This window comes from Helianthus annuus, chromosome 6, assembly GCF_002127325.2.
Source record: "Helianthus annuus cultivar XRQ/B chromosome 6, HanXRQr2.0-SUNRISE, whole genome shotgun sequence".
NCBI classification, from domain to species: domain Eukaryota; kingdom Viridiplantae; phylum Streptophyta; class Magnoliopsida; order Asterales; family Asteraceae; genus Helianthus; species Helianthus annuus.
Genome location: NC_035438.2, coordinates 132,062,734 through 132,082,104, shown reverse-complemented (window position 1 = coordinate 132,082,104; position 19,371 = coordinate 132,062,734). Strand labels below are relative to the sequence as shown.

The 19,371-nt window shown below is 34.1% G+C and overlaps 2 protein-coding genes and 1 long non-coding RNA gene across 3 annotated transcripts; 1 reads left to right on the top strand and 2 right to left on the bottom strand.

Moving 5' to 3' along the window:
- Positions 1-976: 976 nt before the first annotated feature.
- LOC110935958 lies at positions 977-3,592 on the top strand. Its single transcript, XR_002589585.2, has 4 exons — positions 977-1,141; positions 2,275-2,359; positions 2,664-2,754; positions 3,333-3,592. It is a non-coding gene; the product is annotated as an uncharacterized LOC110935958 (long non-coding RNA).
- Positions 3,593-4,121: 529 nt separating this feature from the next.
- LOC110933065 lies at positions 4,122-8,671 on the bottom strand. Its single transcript, XM_035974259.1, has 11 exons — positions 8,513-8,671; positions 8,395-8,466; positions 6,313-6,580; positions 6,144-6,231; positions 5,633-5,794; positions 5,486-5,569; positions 5,264-5,402; positions 5,071-5,159; positions 4,561-4,876; positions 4,382-4,462; positions 4,122-4,289 (listed from the first exon to the last, which is right to left on the bottom strand). The coding sequence occupies exons 1-11, from the start codon at positions 8,669-8,671 to the stop codon at positions 4,122-4,124; spliced, it is 1,626 nt and encodes a 541-aa protein (XP_035830152.1).
- Positions 8,672-14,661: 5,990 nt separating this feature from the next.
- On the bottom strand, positions 14,662-18,684 carry LOC110935957 (DNA-directed RNA polymerase I subunit RPA12). The gene is made up of 5 exons (XM_022178305.2): positions 18,485-18,684; positions 16,613-16,653; positions 16,417-16,479; positions 15,881-15,940; positions 14,662-14,985 (listed from the first exon to the last, which is right to left on the bottom strand). Exons 1-5 carry the CDS (start codon positions 18,612-18,614, stop codon positions 14,908-14,910), a joined length of 372 nt encoding a protein of 123 aa, XP_022033997.1. The 5' UTR covers positions 18,615-18,684; the 3' UTR covers positions 14,662-14,907.
- Between the last annotated feature and the right edge of the window lie 687 nt (positions 18,685-19,371).

Sequence of the window (19,371 nt, the reverse complement as noted above, 5' to 3'; positions counted from 1 at the left end):
GAATAGAAAAACCTACAATTAAATGTTGATCGAGTGCTTCCAAAGTGTGAGGGTTTTCAAATATGCATTGAGATTCTGGCGCTAATTTTTGATCTTCAGTTTGATACAGAGCGAGTTAATAAGAGGGTATGTTTAGCGGAGGTAATGAGATTAGGATTTAAGAAAACTGATTAAAGTTTTGGGCCTTATGGGTTGGTTTTATAGTTCACAACTTATGGACCATAAATTATTGAAAGGCTTATACCATTTAGTAGAAAACTGCAGCCGAATTAAAGGACCTTTAGTTGTATTTATTTTGTACTGATTTTATTTCTTTGTTTCTTTACAAACTGTTTTTTGGATGCTCCATATCTAAATAATTTAAATTGATACTTAACGTAGTTTATATGGATTTAATTAATACATATTTTGTTAATCATGCTTGTCTTGGTTTTATGAATCTATTCATTCTTACAATGAAGTTACCATACCTGAGATAGACTCGATTTATATTTGGATTTGAAGTTTGATGATTCATTTTAACGGAGTCACACTTTCAATTAATTTATGTGATCCTTAATTTATGTGCATGGAGAAAGTTCTATGGATTTAAATGCTACATATGTAACATCCCAAAAACGGGTTTGGTAATCAAACCACGTTAATAGTAAAGACGGGTAAAATGCCGTTAGTGGTAAAAATTAACCCGGTAAATATTAGGACTCAAATAAATAAACCTAATATTAATTAAAAACGGGGACAAATACTTTGAGAAAACAAAGTATATAAAAAGGCCAAATTAACGGGACTTAAAAACATAACAGGTTATAATTTCCCGAACCCGTTAAAATAACTAGGAGTAATTAACCTAGTTAGTGGCTTGTGATTAAGTGACTAATGGTGAGGCATAACTTTATTTGATCAAAAGAAAACTAGAGGGACCAAAAGTGTTTAACTTGAAACTTATATCAATAAAAAAAAAACAAAACCCTCAAACACTCACATTTGTGAGTGTCTGAGTTCGACCAGAATGCCAGGGGCGACCAAGGGGAAGAACTCCAAACCTAGTTCTTGTTTAAATCCACAAATTGAAGGTCAAGATCAGCCCTAAAACGAAATCTGAACCCGGATTAGTGATCCCCATTGAAAGGGGAGTCACAAGGTATGTAAATTTTATGAAAAATCTCTAGTTGGATTTCTAGGTAAACTTAGAAATCTGAAATTTGATGGTTGCATGTTTGTTATATGATGAAATTATGAATGATTTTATGTCTAGGAGTAAACCCTAGTCATTTACTTGTTGAATTGATGTTCATAATTGTGAATTCATGATCACCCGATTATGTGCTAAATGAGTTTTGTAGAAACATGATGAACCATAGAATCATAATGGTTAAATTGTGTTAATAGAACTCCCTAAAGTTAGATTTGAAGTTTGATATTAGTACTTGTTAATTATGCTAGAATTTAAGGGTTTAGAACACTTAAATGGGCTGGAGAAATTGGATGTTTCGTGTTGCACACAAGGTGCTTGATGAAATGCTTGAACAAAAAAAAATATAACAAAACTGATTGGGATTAAAAATTATTGGGCTGCAGTTTTAAAAAAATCATATAAAATCATTGGAACGACCTGTGAGGTTGAGCCTTATATGCTCAGAAAGCTATTGAAACATACTACGTTTTATGTTTGAACATGTTTGTTAAATTCTGATGTTAAACGGGTCAAAACAGTGTCCGAAGTCGGCTGAACTGTTTTGACAGCAAGCTGATTGGAAGCATTTTTGACTTCAGAGCTGATTTTGTAAAAATCATATAAAATCATAGGAACATCGTTACAAGACGTACCATATATGCCTAGAAAGCTATTTTAGAGTTCTACGATCCATCTTTGAACATGTTGATCTAATTCAACTTTTAAATGGGTCAAAATGGTCAATTACAGCAGCTGAATACAAAATCGCTGCACTTTATTAATGTTCTTATTAGCCAAGAAAAAGGCATAGGATTGTACATACTTGCTTTAGGCATGAAGTATTGATTGTTGGGAACAAATAACACTTTATGTGACGTGCTTAAAGTGTTTAAAATCACTTACTAACTAGTTTGTATAAGTAACTTCACTAACGGGTCAAACGGTTAGTGAATGAAAATAATTATGGTATGAAACTAGTTGTTGAATATATGGCATGCTTTGATTGATAAGTGTGTAAAAAAAAAGGGGGGGGGGTCCATAGGGTGATGGCCATTATATAGAATGACCAATCTAACCATCTTATGGATGTTATGATATAGTTGACTCTAAACAAGCTAGGTGGGAGCTTGAAAAGGAACGGGTCAAACGGGTCATGGATGCGAAGAATGTTTGTGCAGACGCGAGGTAAGTAAAGCTTACACTTTTTTTATGATACATATTTACTTTATAGATTATAAACACGACCAAGGTTATATCTGAAATATGGGTTCCGACACGAAATGATACGGGTCGGGACGAATAAAAGGATAAAAACCATGTTAAATGGCAAAAAGGGGCGAAATGGGTTAAATAATGAAATGGTAAATAAATACCATTCAAATATAAGTGCAAAATGTTTGGTCGTTTAGACTAAACAGGTCAAATGGTAATGTTAACACCATTTGACGAATAACGACTAACAAGTGCATGTCGAGTCTAATGCTCACAGGGTAAAACGGCTTATAGAATTTACGTGGCTACGAATCAGCAAATTATTAAGGCAAGGTATTAAAACGGGTCAAGACTTTGACCCGCGCCAGGTACGCGTAAATTTGGTGAAAGATATGTGAATACCTTAATGTAGAAAAATGACATGTGAAAGTAGAGAGTAGGATTTAAACTTAAATGATTAAATCCTCTCTAACGGGTCAAAAATATGCATTTAAGCGTAGATGGGTCAAAATCTTGTAAAAAAGTAATAAGCCGAATGCATTAAAAGTATCAAAATTTATTAAGCCGGATGTCGGACTTTAACTCCATATGATGGAAAATCAAATTACAAACATGTAGGAAGAAATAATAGGTCAAACGGACAAGCGAATTTAAAGATACGAAAGAATTCGTGTCAATTACGGCAAAATGGAAAGGCTGAATGCAGGGGCCACCGCAACTTACGGTGCCACCGTAAGTTACGGTGGAGCTGAGTTATTTACGGTGGTTGCCTACTGTTGTACGGTAGGAAAATTTTATTACAGAGGCCACCGTAACTTACGGTGCCACCGTAAGTTACGGTGGAGGTCATTTTCAATTTTGTTTTTGGAATCAATGGTTTCCCGGACTCGTTTGGACACGTTTTAAAGCCCTTTAGACTAAAGCATTTCGTGTTTATGAAATGTAGGTACATTTTGGATGCCGGAAGACGATCAAGCTCGACGAAGGACCGAACACGATATAGATACATGCTTCCGCACTTTAACACATTGCAAATTTTAAACAACGAATTCAACCACGTTATGTAGAATAACTTATAAATTGTAAAAGTTTTAATAAATTCGTATTTTTATAGTATGTGTAGGCTTAACTACACATCTAATTGTTGGCATATACATTACAAATTGTTAATTAGTAACTAGGGTGTTACAACATATTTTCCAAACATCCTTCTATTCGTCTTATCAATCTATTGGTTCCTACATTAGTTTACAAAAGGGTTGGTTAATATTTATGAGTTATCTATATTAAATTATCAATTTGTCATAAAGAAAACTTACTTCTGGAACTTTAATTTAATAACTTGTTTGACATAATTAGTGGATATTAACAATTTCTTTATAATGTGGTTATAAACTAAACATACATTGAAACGTACCATTAAAAAGTAGAATTTATACTACGACAAAGCATACTAAGCATCGCATAAACTATATTGCAAAAATCAAAACACAGATTATAAGCAAAGATTATAGTTAGCAGCATAAAAACATAGTTTACAATAGAAAAAATTAAACCACATCATGGTTTACCACACAATCCAAGTTCATAGGCTTACCAACATCTAACACATACATACAAACTGTTTCAGTAGTTAACACTTACCAACAACAACCTAACTTCCAAAAACACATACTTAAGTACAGACTAAAAGTTAGACTCGCTTAAACATCAAAAGATAAAGACATGAAAGGAGCTAGGTTTTAACCCTAGATGACCTCTTCCGATTATTTTTGCTGCTAGAAGACAGTTCCCCAATATTTTGACCTTCCACATCCTGCAACGAACGTTTACCATTCGGACTGGTGCCCGAATCCTTCTCGGCTTCGACAACAGAAGAGTCGGCGGTAACAGATACAACAACCTTGAATTAAATCACAAAACAACTACTAAAGTATCAAATAAGGTAATATAATCTACAGACAAGAAAAACAAAATCATAGAATCCATATTCACCTTTGAAATAGCAGCACCAGCCATCTGTGAGGACTCAGATAATCTCTCAACTTTGATTTCTGAACCTTCTTGACTAAACACCTATTATCAAAATATTACCAAAAAATTCAACTAAGTTATTTAAGCTACAAAACTGGAAACCAAAAACACATCAATAAAAGATATCCAAAAACTATTACCTCATCAACAACCTCAAGACCATTACCATTACCAGCAACCAACTCAGCAAGTATGTCCGGATCATCACATAATTTTTGGATAGTGTAAACATGATACTCATGGTTAAGGTTGTAATCAGAAACTTCAATTTTAAAAGCCAACTTTTTTTCAACCAACCGAGATATTTCATGTGGAAAACTCTCAGTATCATTGGCCTTCACTTGGCGTTCCCTTATATCACTCGCAGTTGAACCAATGAGCTTCGTTACATCTTTATCAAACATCACGAAAGAGATACTACCAGTTTCATCTTGGACTCTCAAATGTACCTTGAACCTGTAATAAATAGTAGTTAAATTACATTCACATTATAGGAAGCAATAAACCTAAAAAGCAACATTAACTTACTTAATGGTTATCGATGTACATTCTTTATCGCATTTCAGACAAACCAATGAAGTAGGAGACAGATTCATGACCTCATCAGAAATGATTTTAGCATATTGTAAGTATTCAGTTTTAGTCAACACCTTCTTGTTACAGTTTCGACATGCCGGATAAAACCACCCATAGTTTTTTGAACAATTTTGATCGTTGCAACTACCACACATGACATTACCTATAAAATGAAAGACAAAACTTTATTAACATACTAATATTATAAAACATAGAAAACAGTAAAGGAAATTAAATGACTTTGAATGGATATAGAAATATTCATACGCTTTCAATCTCAATTATTTCATCAACATGTTTCTTAGGAGTATCAATTAGAAATTCTTGACGGACTGGAAATACACTCTGAGATGAAAGAATGGTTTGAGAAGAAGAAGCACCAGCTTCAAAGTGTTTCACTAAAAGCCTATGAAAACAACATTCGTGTTAATACTCACACTCGTATTAAGAAAAATATGAAAAATAAGAAATATAATTCAGTAATAGTACCTCCTACGAAGTTCATTAAACTCATGAATTTCTTCGTTGAGAAACAGTCGAGTTCCAAACTTATCATTCTGAACGTATATTGTCCTGCATGTAACAATATACATATACAACAAATTCATTACAAATGAAAAAAAACACATTGCAAACACTAAAGTAAATGAATCAGTCAAATGTAAATTACCCTGCCACAGCTTAATCTTCGTATGCTGAATGACAACCATGACATTCTCAATCGGATTGTTTTGCGTCAAGAAATCATTAAATTGTTGTGCATATCCATTCCACAAAGTACAACGAACTACTTCTCCCCTACAACAAACAGATAAAAAAAACAGCATTAAAAGTTCCACTAAAATTTATACTATCTATTAAAAGAACAATAATCAGTCACAATAAATAATGCCAATGATTTAATCTGTCTTTGTATTAAATGCAATGAATGTCCAACTCCCACATTAATTAAAGACAATAATAAAACAACAATCTGTCTTTACATTATTTCCAATGAATGTGCTAATAATAACATAATCATTAAAGAACCATAAATAGATATAAAAAAACATAAATAAGAAAAATCATTTAATGAATCCTCAATACATTAATTAAATACAATAATAACACACAAACAAATTTATTTAAGTGGGATAGAAAAATTTACTGCACATCTTGAAGATCAAAGTTCATCCTTTTTCTTTCATTCGGAAAGACTTCCATATCTCCACACGACACAACAATTCCAGCAACATCTAAAATGGCAAACATAGCAACAGTCATCAGATTCAAAAATGTAAGCAAAATATATATCAGACTATGAGAAACAGTCCTACCAACAGTGACCAGATTCTTTCCCTCTCCTTTAAGAATTTCTGAATGTGCCATGAAGTTAAATCCATAATCAACCCCTTCCCAACCACTGGCACGTGTAACAACCGTACAACGGTAAAAGTTAATCTTGTAACCATGATTAACAACTTTGTAGGTATCATTGTTTTCTCCAACACCAAATCTGGATAGAATAACAACCTCATCCTCATGGAGTTGAGAGATAAACACAGGTATCAATGGAGCCTTAATACCTGCTTGAATTTTACGACCCTGACCATTGCAGTGAAATACCATAGTTTAGAAATAATCAACCAAACGATACCTCATTATTTCTAAACTTCTGAAACAATTAGTAAGATACCATACCATCAAATTTAATAAGACTAAAACAAAGAAAGACCAAATAATATTCAACTCAGTTTCATGACATGAAACACTAAAACAAAACACAAAAGATTGAACTCAGTTTGATGAAATGAAACACTAAAACAAAACACAAAATATACAAAGAGAAAATATACACAAAAGTAAATTACACAAATCACAAAAAAACTCTCAAAAAAAACCTTCCATTTCATTTCATGTCACCAAGAGAAAAAGTATGCATCTTTCTTTCTTTATAACTCACCCTAAACTCATCTAACACTAAAACAAACATACTTTTGAGAAGTTTAGAAATAAACAACCAAACGATACTTCAAAAAAATATAAAACATACTTTTCAGAAAATATAGATAAGCCCAAATAACACAAAACAAAGAAACAATTAGTAAGATACCATACCATAAAATTTAAGACTAAAACAAAGAAAGACCAAATAATATTCAACTCAGTTTCATGACATGAAACACTAAAACAAAACACAAAATACACACTAAAACAAAACATACTTTTCAGAACACAAAAGTAAATTACACAAATCACAAAAAACTTTCAAAAACAACCTTCCATTTCGTTTCATGTAACCAAGATTAAAACTTCAAAAAACTTTTCATCTGTGATTCTTTATAACTCACCCTAAACTCATCTAACACTAAAACAAACAAACTTTATGATTCACAGAACAAACATCTATCGATTTGATCAATAACCAACTAAACAATATTCATGTTCAGTCCTTTATATCTAACCCTAAAACATGTAAGAGTATCAGAAAATATAGATAAGCCCAAATAACACAAAACAAAGAAACAATTAGTAAGATACCATACCATCAAATTTAATACAAAACACACAAACAAATTTATAGATAAGCCCAAATAACACAAAATATAGATAAGCCCAAATAACACAAAAATATAGATAAGCCCAAATAACACAAAACAAATAACACAAAACAAAGAAACAATTAGTAAGATACCATACCATCAAATTTAATAAGACTAAAACAAAGAAAGACCAAATAATATTCAACTCAGTTTCATGACATGAACTGTTTTTATATCAGAACACAAAATACACACTAAAACAAAACATACTTTTCAGAACACAAAATATACACAAAAGTAAATTACACAAATCACAAAAAACTTTCAAAAACAACCTTCCATTTCGTTTCATGTCACCAAGATTAAAACTTCAAAAAACTTTTCATCTGTGATTCTTTATAACTCATCCTAAACTCATTTAACACTAAAACAAACATACTTTATGCTTTCACAGACCAAACATCTATCGATGATCAATAACCAACTAAACTCAGTTTCATGACATGAAACACTAAAACAAAACACAAAATACACACTAAAACAAAACATACTTTTCAGAACACAAAATATACACAAAAGTAAATTACACAAATCACAAAAAACTTTCAAAAACAACCTTCCATTTCATTTCATGTAACCAAGATTAAAACTTCAAAAAACTTTTCATCTGTGATTCTTTATAACTCACCCTAAACTCATCTAACACTAAAACAAACATACTTTATGCTTTCACAGAACAAACATCTATCGATGATCAATAACCAACTAAACAATATTCATGTTCAGTCCTTTATATCTAACCCTAAAACATGTAAGAGTATCAGAAAAAACACAAACCTAAACTGTCCAAAGAACACAAACACAAACATCTATTACACAACCAAGAAGCTTAGAAATAAAAAACAAACCCAAAATCATGGGGATTAGAGAATCATCTCTGTATAAACACTAAAACAGTAAAATAAGAGAATCATCACTACACAAATACTAATACCTTCTCATCGATCAACACGAGATCCATCCGAAAGGGCTGAATCCATTTGCGGATGATTCGACACTTGATAGTCCACATATCTTTGGATGGATTCAAATCGTCTATGAAACTGGGTGACAAACACTGTGATTCACCGACGGATTTATTCTCCGATGACATTTTGCCGAGAATGCTTTGTAACAGAAACCCTAGTTTTTCTTGAGAAATCGCCTGAAATGAAGAAAGAGAGAAATGTAGAAATTTGAATGAAGAAAGCTTTGTGCTATATGTTTCAAAATTGAGAAGAAAGAGACGGTGATATGATGTGCATTAAATGGGGATTCAACTCCCCATGCATTTTCAAATTTACCTCCTAAAATAAACATGATTTTTGTAATTTTTGAAATTGAAATACTTGATTTGTATATACATTGAGATTTAAAATGATTAAAACAAAATCGGATTTATGACATCAGCGGAATGACATCAGCGGAGTCTATGTGGCATCCTATGTGGCATAGCTAATATCATGACAAGTAAGCAAAGTGATGTCAGCTTCTAAGCTCCTTTTATAGATAGTATAGATTTTTGCTTAGGATGCTAAAAATGAGAATATGGGACACCCATTTTGCTGCATAAAATCACACAATTCCAACTATATATTAAGGAGACCGAAAGCTTAGAGAATTGTGATTAAAGATAAAAATCAAATATGAATCAAACATATCAGACAAAAAAAAAATTAACCACAAGTTTCGGCTTATATTTTATATATAGTCGGTCCACCCACCTCTTGGGGCTGTTTGTTTACCTCTTAATGAAGCTCTTAATGGTTACCTCTTAATGAACCAAGTAAGGCTGTTTGTTTACCTCATAATGAGGTTCTTAATGGTTCAGACCTCTTACTGGTTCAGCACTTAATAGTTCAAACTGTTTGTTTCACGAGCAAATGTCTGAATGGTTCAGACATTTGCCTTTGCATGGTTAAGTATTATACAGAGTCTGAATGGTTAAGACCTCTAATCTGAATTGGTCAGACATTTGCCTCTGAATGGTTAAGTATTATACAGGCTATTAATGGTTCAGACCTCTTACTAGTTCAGCACTTAAACATTCAGATGTTGCCAAACAGCCCCGTAGTCAGACAAAAAGAATTAACAACCACAAGTTTCGGCTTATATTTTATATATAGTCGGTCCACCCACGTCTTGGACTCTTTAAGTAGCACTACATTTCTATAAACTAAATTCCAAATACATGAACTATCACATTTAGTTAGGTTTGTAGAAGTAGTGGAAAAGTCTCAGGATGACAATGAGCTCCTTAGGGGCCGTTTGGCAACATCTGAATCAATAAGTGCTGAATGAATAAGAGGTCTGAATGGATAAGAGGCTCTGAACCAGTAAGTGTTAAACCAGTAAGGTGCTGTTTGGTTGCACATCTGAATGACCGTGTAAAATGACATTTTTACCCCTTTTAATTAAAAAAACCATTTTATTATTATTATATATACACATTTTTACCCCTTTCCAGTCATTCATCAGCTCCAAACCATCTCCATCCCTCCACCATCAACACTACCGTCCCACTGCACCTCCACCGTCACCACCACCACTACACCGTCACCACCACCGTTGCACCACCACAACACCCACCACTGATCTTCAACAACAACAAGAACCTCATCAACATCAACATTCTTACAACCCTAACTCATCTGCGCCTCCACTTCCACTTCCAACATCCACTCTCTCAGTCAAATCCTTCGCCCCAGCCACCGTCGCCAACCTCGCTCTTAGTAGACGCCGGAATCGGAGCTCCCAAACTCATCATGCCGGAATCGGAGCTCCCAAACTCACCATGTTTATGGATCTGGTCGCCGGTGAACCGGATTTGACGGAGACGGTGGCCGTTGACGGTGAAGACTCCGGCGGCGACGGGTTCAGGCCGGCCGACAGTGGTGGCGGTTATGTTGATTCGATAGGTGTGGAGATGAAGGGGCAGTGTGGATGAGGGCAAGCTTGTCAAAATTCCATTCAGATCTCAGTCAGACTCATGGTAATGTATGACTGGGTCAGAGGTAATAAGAGGCTGGGTAAGTTTTAAGAGGTATGAAACAAACACTCTGAAATCTGACCCGATCAGACATGGGGGTATTAAGAGGCTGTTAAGATGCAAACAAACAGCCCCTTAGTTTCAAACTTTTAATTCTATTTATGGGCATTACATCTCTTCTTTATTGACATTTATTCTCTTGTAAGAGGCTAAACAAATAAATCTACTACTTTCATTTGTGTAGGATAAAAATCTTTTAAATAATGTTTTTAAGCCACAAAAGTTTTTGTTATAAAATAGATTTTATAACCAGTTAAATTATGGTCGAATCCAGTGACTTAAGTAAAAAAAATTAATTAACTTTCAGAATTCTTTTTATGTTCTAAATTGTTTGAAGTTATACTACATACAAAACTCATTATAGAATACTTGTTTTATTTCGATCGGTTACTTTAAGTAGTTATGAAACCTTTTATATATAACTACTATAAAAAAATATTTATTTTTGGTCTATGGTGATAGTTTCATATACTTATATTGAGATAAATAAATCTATAGCCTTCTAAGTAAAACTGGCTAAGGTATTTATAATTAGAGTAAATTATAAAAATCATCCTTTATGTATGTCACTTATTGCAAACTGCGTCCCCTGTTTTCAATAATTACAGAAAACGTACTCGATGTTTGCAAACACATGCAAATTATGTCCTTTAGCCCTAACTCAGTTAATTTTTGTGGTTAAATCTGACCAAATGGACCCCACATGAGGGTATTTTGGTCATTTTACTCTCATGTGAGGTCCATTTGGTCAGATTTAACCACAAAAATACCCTCATATGGGGTTCATTTGGTTAGATTTAACCACAAAAATTAACTGAGTTAGGGCTAAAGGACATAACTTGCAAGGGTTTGCAAACATCGAGTACGTTTTCTGTAATTATTAAAGACAAAAGACACAGATTGCAATAAATAACATATATAAAGAACGATTTTTGTAATTTACTCTTATAATTATGATCAAGTTTAGGCAACTAATAAACACTTTATCGTGTTTTATTACATATTACATAGCTATACAAAAGAGAAGAAAAGTCGCCCTAGTGCTAATATGGTCAATATATATGCACTTTGAAAGGGAAATTGAAGACCCAACATCTAGTCAACGAAAGCAATATAAGAGGGGTTAAAGTTACAAAAGAGGTTAAACTTGAGGGATTCTTTTTAGAAGTTACATTCTCCTTTCATTTTCTTTATTGGTTGTTTCTCACTGCACGTGGTTTTCTTTTCTAAGGCTGCTCGGGGCGTCTTCGGGGAGTTCAAGCGGGGAACGCTTTTGCCGATCGGGGTGGCACCGCCAACCTTGCGGGAGCCCAAATCGATGAGGGTATTGGGCGTTCAGTCACCGAACAAGAGAGAGAGAGATGGTGGGCCCCATGGCTGTAACAACCAATCAACTTTTTGTTTTTTTTTTTTTTAATAAAAAAACAACTCCCCTAAGAGGGGTGCACCCCGTACGTTTTTTGACAAGAGGGGAGTTATAGAGGGGAAATGACATGGCAACGTATGATTGAGTTAAAAAAAATTTCACTCACCTAATTAGGGGTGCACCCCCTTCACCCTAAGACTGTCTCCAATGCATCGACCTGCATTTACTACATGCATCCTAGTCATCGCTGCCACATCAGCTTTTTACCCATTCTTAACACATGCACTCTCTCTCCTCTTTTTAACTCCAACCCATTCTTCCCACATGCATTCTCTCTCATCTATTTTTCTTTTTTTTTAGCTTAAAATTGATTTATTAACAAATGGGCCCACCTTCTCTCTCTGCACTTGGATGCACTTCCCCACATACGTGCACCCCACTTTCATCTTCACTCCACTCCATCCTTCCCAAATGCAGCATGCCAACTCATCAAATGCATCCCCTCTAAGTGCGCATTGGAGCCAGTCTAACAACAACAAGGACAAAATAAATTAAAATAAGCCTATTACATATTCACATGACCAGCACGTGAGCATCACAAGAAAATAAGACTAGACGAACTTTTCTCCCCCACCCCCACCCCCACCCATATCATAGAATTAAAAGTACAACGAACATATGATGTATCCAACAATCTTCTTCATGGACCATAAAGTACATGACATAGATTCTAGAAGGACCGCTAAGAAACAGTGGTTAACCAGGAGGTTAGTTCACAGGTCGAGTCTCGTTAGATGGAGTTAATCTCTTCTTTCCTCGATCGATGGCTGGATCATCTCTAATATGTCACATGCACAGTGAAACACACTGTGACTCGCAACAAGGGGAATGGGGTGGGGGTTGCTCCTTGTTACCACACTCCAGCATGAGAATAAGTATTTGCAAGCAAGATAAATGTTTAAGTAGTAAGTGAATTTAGGAGTGTTAACTGGGTCGTGTTCGTAGTCGAACAAAACAAGACCTCAAAATATGACACAGACCCCAAAATCGTGACACACAGAACTCGAATACGACACATGGTTTTACCGATCAACTTGAACAACACCTGTTTTAAATTAAAACGGGTGTTGTTCAACACTCGAAAAATATTATGGCATGTCAACACTCGAAAATGATTAGGTTCAAGAACAAACTTTAAGTTGGTTGATTATAAGATCGAACACTAGCTACCACTTTATGCCTCATGACAGATTTGTTTGTATTCACAAAGTGGTTCCATTTGAACTTATGTGTATAGCATGTACCGGGAGTCATGACTATCCTTGTAAGTGTACTCATTTAGTAATAGAGTGACGTTCCAAAAAAATTGATAGCAAGTAAACTACATAGATAGTCCTTCAACTTTCATCGATAAGTTCTGATAATACATGTGTATGGCCGCTATTATTCACTAGACCTCATGCTTTTTGTCAATGAGGGATGATGTTAAAAGTTATGTTAAATAATAGTAGGTAAAAGATCAAATACAAATAAAGTTAATGTACAAACTGAAGGAAAAGACAAAAAAACACGGTGCCATTTTTATAATTATCAGTAACTATCAAAATTACTCTACAAATGATCCTGTAGAGTAATTTTGATCTTTTGTAGAATAATTTTGTAAAATCTTTTTGTAGAGTAATTTTGTTCTTGTAGGGTTATTATCAAAATTACTCTACAAGTGTATCAAATTTATTCTGCATCAAAATTATTTACAAGTGAATCAAAATTAACCTGTAAGTTTATCAAACAACATACAATTCAAAATTACTCTACAAATGATCCTGTAGAGTAATTTTGTAAAATGATCCTGTAGAGTAATTTTGATCTTGTATAGTAATTTTGTTAGCATTTAGTTATGGAGTTTAGCTTTATGGTTTAGTTTTTAGCTTTTAGTTGGGGTGGGGGGGGGGGTAGTGTAATTTTAATAATTACCCTACAAGATCAAAATTACTCTACAAGAACATTTTATAAAATTAATCTACAGGATCAAAATTCATCTACACTATCATTTGTAGAGTAATTTTGATAATTACCCAACAAGCAGATAATTACAAAAATGCCACCGGCCCACCGTGTGCTTTTTGCTTTTTCATACTATTCGTACATTTAGTACGTTAACTTTATTTATACAGTAATTTTCCCCAATAATAGTAACACCTAAAATGAATATATAAAGAAAATAAATTAATTCCTTCTTCCCCAAGATGCTTGCAACTAAACCACCCACCCAGAAAAGTTGACAACCACCTTGACCAGTGGTTCAATTACCACCGTCCTCTGATAATTGTCCGACTCTCACCATTTCCCTCACTTGACACTCGATTTCCTTGTATTCCTCATGTTCAGAGGACGGTGCTAACAAAACCACCAAGGATAGTTACTGGCGTTTTTAGGCACGCTGACAGCTTGAGAAGTTTATTTTATTTTTTAAATTATAAGTACACATTTTTTATATCAGGGTGGTATCAAGTATGCTCATGTACCATATAACATATTACATTGGCTTATTAATAAATGCAATTGAATTATAACCTATAAACATTACAATTTAGGCTTAAGTTAATCAGGTCAACAAGCAAGCTTACCCTGGTCCATTTATAAACATGCCGATTTTGAGCGAGCCACAAGCTTTTTGAACATCTTTAACTTGTTACCATTTAAACCGATAGACAATTTAAAATATAAATTGTCAAAACAAACCAGAATATGTAACCTAGAAATGCCCCAAAACATTTTTGACCTATGTTATAGTTATAGAACAAAAAAAAAGAAAAATATAATCTGCAGAAATGCAATGTCTGTTTCAATGAATAGAAAAAAGCCACATGGTGGAAAATTTGGGGAGTGGATGGTAATTAAAGAAAGTGGAGGGGCTGATTGGTACATTGGCCCTTCATGTATTATCAGTGAAGTTGTATCCACAGTTGGGACAATTATAAAACATGGTCTGACCTTCATCAGCAGACCTGGTCTGTTCAAAGAAAAATAAACACACAAACATCATTGTTAAAGTTAGCATGTGATGCATAAGAATAATGGATTGAGGTGTGAATATGTGACACCAGACGATCCTAATAGGGTGTAAACGAGCTGAGCTACTCAAGCCGGCTCGAGAGCCTAAATGAGCCTATAATTTATATAATTTTTTATTTAATATATGATATATATATATAATTTACCAGTATTATTTAAAAAATTATGATAAAACTATACACACACGCATATATTATGTTATATATAAAATTTATAAAAAAAATAATGATTATAATTAATATAAACTAATTAATAAACAATATACGATACGATACGAGCCCGAGCTTGAAAAATTACTAATGATCCGAGCTCGAGATTTAGAAACAAAGCTTGAGCTCTCATGATTTAATCGGCTCGAGCTCAGGCTCGGCACGTTTACACCCATAGATCCTAATATGAAATTCACATGTTTGGGATACAGTTTAACAAGTTCAGCTCAGTTTCGGGTTCAATACACTAACAAGTTTAAATAACTGGTTTCAGGTCAACATAGTGGGTTCGTGAGTTGACCGGTGTTGCCCTTTTATCTTATAAGCTCAATAAAAAGATGTGCCAAAATTTAAAAAGTGGCTTTTGTAGTTTAAATGTATTTGTTTAATAAACACTTGTATTTTTGGTTGTAAATTTGTTTAATATGCAAACAGAACAAAATACATATTAATTGTCCGGGTTAAACGGGTCGTTTGAACCTTGAACCCGTGAAGACACGTTTTGTTTCACGTTCATACATCTGACATAATTTTTCAGGTTAGTGTTGGGGTTCAACCGGCTACCCAGCGAACACATCCGTTTAGCGCCAGTAACTGAAATAGGGAAGAAAGTGTCGGGAGTACCTGCTGAGTGTGATAGTATACCCCCTTGTTTGAACACTTTGGACATCGTACGTTATAATCCTGTTAAGAAAGCAGCCCACAATATAACAGTTAAATCTTAGTAGATATACATATACTTTTCTAATATAGAATTTAGAGTTAAACGCCATTTTAGTCCCTATGGTTTGAGTCATTTTGCCAGTTTAGTCCAAAGGTTTCATTTTTCACCTGTGGGTCCAAAAAGGTTTCACCGCTGCCATTTTAGTCCACTGGGTTAATTTCATCCATTTTTTCTGTTAATGTGGAGGCCAATTCGGTCATTTTACGTGACCAAATTGCCCTTCTAGTTAACAGAATTACATATAAAATGACCGAATTGGCCTACTCGTTAACAGAAAAAATGGATGAAGTTAACCCAGTGGACTAAAATGGCAACGGTGAAACCTTTTTGGACCCACATGTGAAAAATGAAACCTTTGGACTAAACTGGTAAAATAGACCAAACCACAGGGACTAAAATGGCATTTAACTCTAGAATTTATTTAAGATATACTTGCCATTGATCTTGAACTTTCTCCAGAAACCTCGATTGATGATAAGCCCAACTCTCTTCTAATTTGCTACATAATGCAAGTTCAGAAAGCGTAACATTAACAACCAATTTACCTTTGTATTAAATAACAAAATGACCCGCTCAAACGATTTGAAAAACATTTTTAAGACAGGACAGAAATGTCGGCAGTAAGTACATACCTCTTCGCTCACGGTGTATTTTATTTCCATTTTAGCAACATCTGAAATAACTTAACATTAGGCTTCATGAAAAAATATAAATCCTTGGCTAACAGTATTTACAACAAGTAAAATTACACAACTACCCTTCTATTTTCTATTCAAGCCACATATATAACATTTCTTCTCTTCTTCTCTTACCAGTAGTATCAGAGCCACATTAAGAGTGATAGGGGCTTAAAGAAAAAGAAAGGTGTAAAAGAACACAACAAAAGTGTCAACAATGGCTTCTGAAAAAGTTCCTACATACCAACTCTTAACGTATTTTCTACCTAGATTTCAGATCAAGTTATTACAAGGGTATATAAAAAATATATTTATAAATTAACCGTGAATTGAGCCCGGTTGTTTCAGAACCAGTTTCTCAAAATGTCACTCTAAGCCATAGTTGTTAATAGCGAATAGCGACAAGGGACCTGTATGCTACATAGCGAATACCGACAAATAGTGACCGCTATTTTATAAATACCGATACACTAGAAAAAGAATTTTGAAATTTTTTATATGTATATTACATCAAAATACCCTGGTATTTAACAAAAACCTATAACTCCAGCTATTTTATAGCTATATCTAATTGCTATTTACATCAAAAAAAAAAACTAATTGTCGCTATTCACGCTATGACCCAAAAAGCGACACTTGGTCACCTCGCTACATAGCGCACTTTAGCGGTCGCTATAGCCGCTATTGACAACTATGCTCTAAGCATAGGCTTAATTAAAAAGCGCCCTTTAGGTGCAAGTCAACCTAAGGTGCATAGGCTTGTGTTTCAGACTAAAAAAAAGTGAGAGGTGTTTTGAAGCGCAAAAAGAACACTGAAAATCGGCATACGGTGCAGCCTTGCAGCGCGCCTTTCGTATGGGAAGGTTGTATAAAGTACTTCATATATTAAACCATGCATATTGCTTATTTATGTCTAAATTTTGAGTAACTAATGCTACAAACCTATGAGAACTAATAAATAAATATATAAACAAATTGCTTATTTATGTCTAAATTTTGAGTAACTAATGCTACAAACCTATGAGAACTAATAAATAAATATATAAACAAATTGCAACTTGGATACGAAAAGGTGCGATTTTGTGCTTTGCGCATTGTGCCTTGGTTTTAAACCCTATCACCTAGAAGCTTGGTTTAAAAAATAATGTACCTAGGCGCATGGGTCATCGCTTCTGCCTACATAATGCGCGAGGTTTACAGGAAGCGCAAACGAGGCGCGTAATTTTACCTTGAGGCGTTATTTTTGTGCAGCAGAATGTTGTACAACAAGGTTTTCAGGTTGTACATGTAGGTAACTTATAAATTAGAACATATATACAACTTATAAGTATAGAATAAATGATGCTAGCTAGACAGCTATAGGAAAAATTATATAACAATTTTGCGCCTAGCGTACGAAAGCGAATGCCTTTACTAGGAACCAAGAGCATATTAGGGGTTGTTTGCAAACTTCTGAATGGTTAAGTGCTGAACCAGTAAGAGGTCTGAACCATTAAGAGCCAGTATGATGCTTAACTGTTCATAGGCAAATGTCTGAACAATTCAGATTAGAGGTCTTAACCATTCAGACATTTGCTCGCAAAACAAACAGTTTGTACCACTAAATGCTGAACCAGTAAGAGGTCTGAACCATTAATAGGTTCGTTAAGAGGTAAACAAACAACCCTGTTGAAGAAATCATGTATGTTGATGAAGTTATATTCAACAACATAAAAGGTGCAGGCAATCTAGGGTTTAACTAGATGAAATCATGTGAATGAAAAGACAAACCCTAGCTAATCAAAGTTGAAGGTTAACATCAAAATGGAAAATAAAAAGAAAATAGACCTGTGGCTTTCTTTTTGAACTTGCACAGGGGACATCGAACATAGAGTCTGGAATCGAAAGAAAGGATGGTTCCACAAATCTCACAGAACATGAAATCACTCTGGTTTACGCTACCAATCTTTGTGGCCATGATGTCACACAGCGGTTGCGGCGGAGCTCTGGCGGAACAAGGATGAAGGAAAACACATATATATACCTAATTTTATCTGGCACTTTGTTTTTATTTTTTTTTTCTAGCACAAAAAGAAAACAATATTATATACTAGTATTAAGCCCTGCGTTGTAGCGGTTGTTGTAAAACTTTGTCATGTAGTACCAATGCTATACCACTGTCAGCGACCACTAACACTAACACTGGAAAAACTCGTAAAAACAAATTAAATAAAAACGACAAAAATAACGCCAAGGGAAAAGCAGACGTAAAATCTTTGAATCACGAACGCTCATTGCAGAGAAATTAAACCGAAACGTAAAACATGAAAAAAATAACTAAGTTAATCCAGGACCCGCACGTTGGTCGAACTTGTTAAACGAAGAAAAATATATGTGCTGCGACAGGCCAGTCAAACGGAAAAAAAATGTTGAATCTCACACGCACGTTGCGGTGCATTAACTCAAAAATTTTAGAACGAAACGAAAAACCTGGAAAAGATGATAAGTATGGTGGACCAAAATTGAAAATAAAAAAGAGTTGGGATTAAATTGCAAAAGATGAAAAACTTTGGGTTAAAAGTAAAAAAAAAACAAATTGTCTAAATTGCAAAATTAAAGTTATTTATTAATCTTTGATAAAGATAATGATAAAAATAAATGATATCTATATATTAATATTAGTTATTAATATTAAATATATAATTATAAATAAAATTTATGATGTTGAAGGAGAG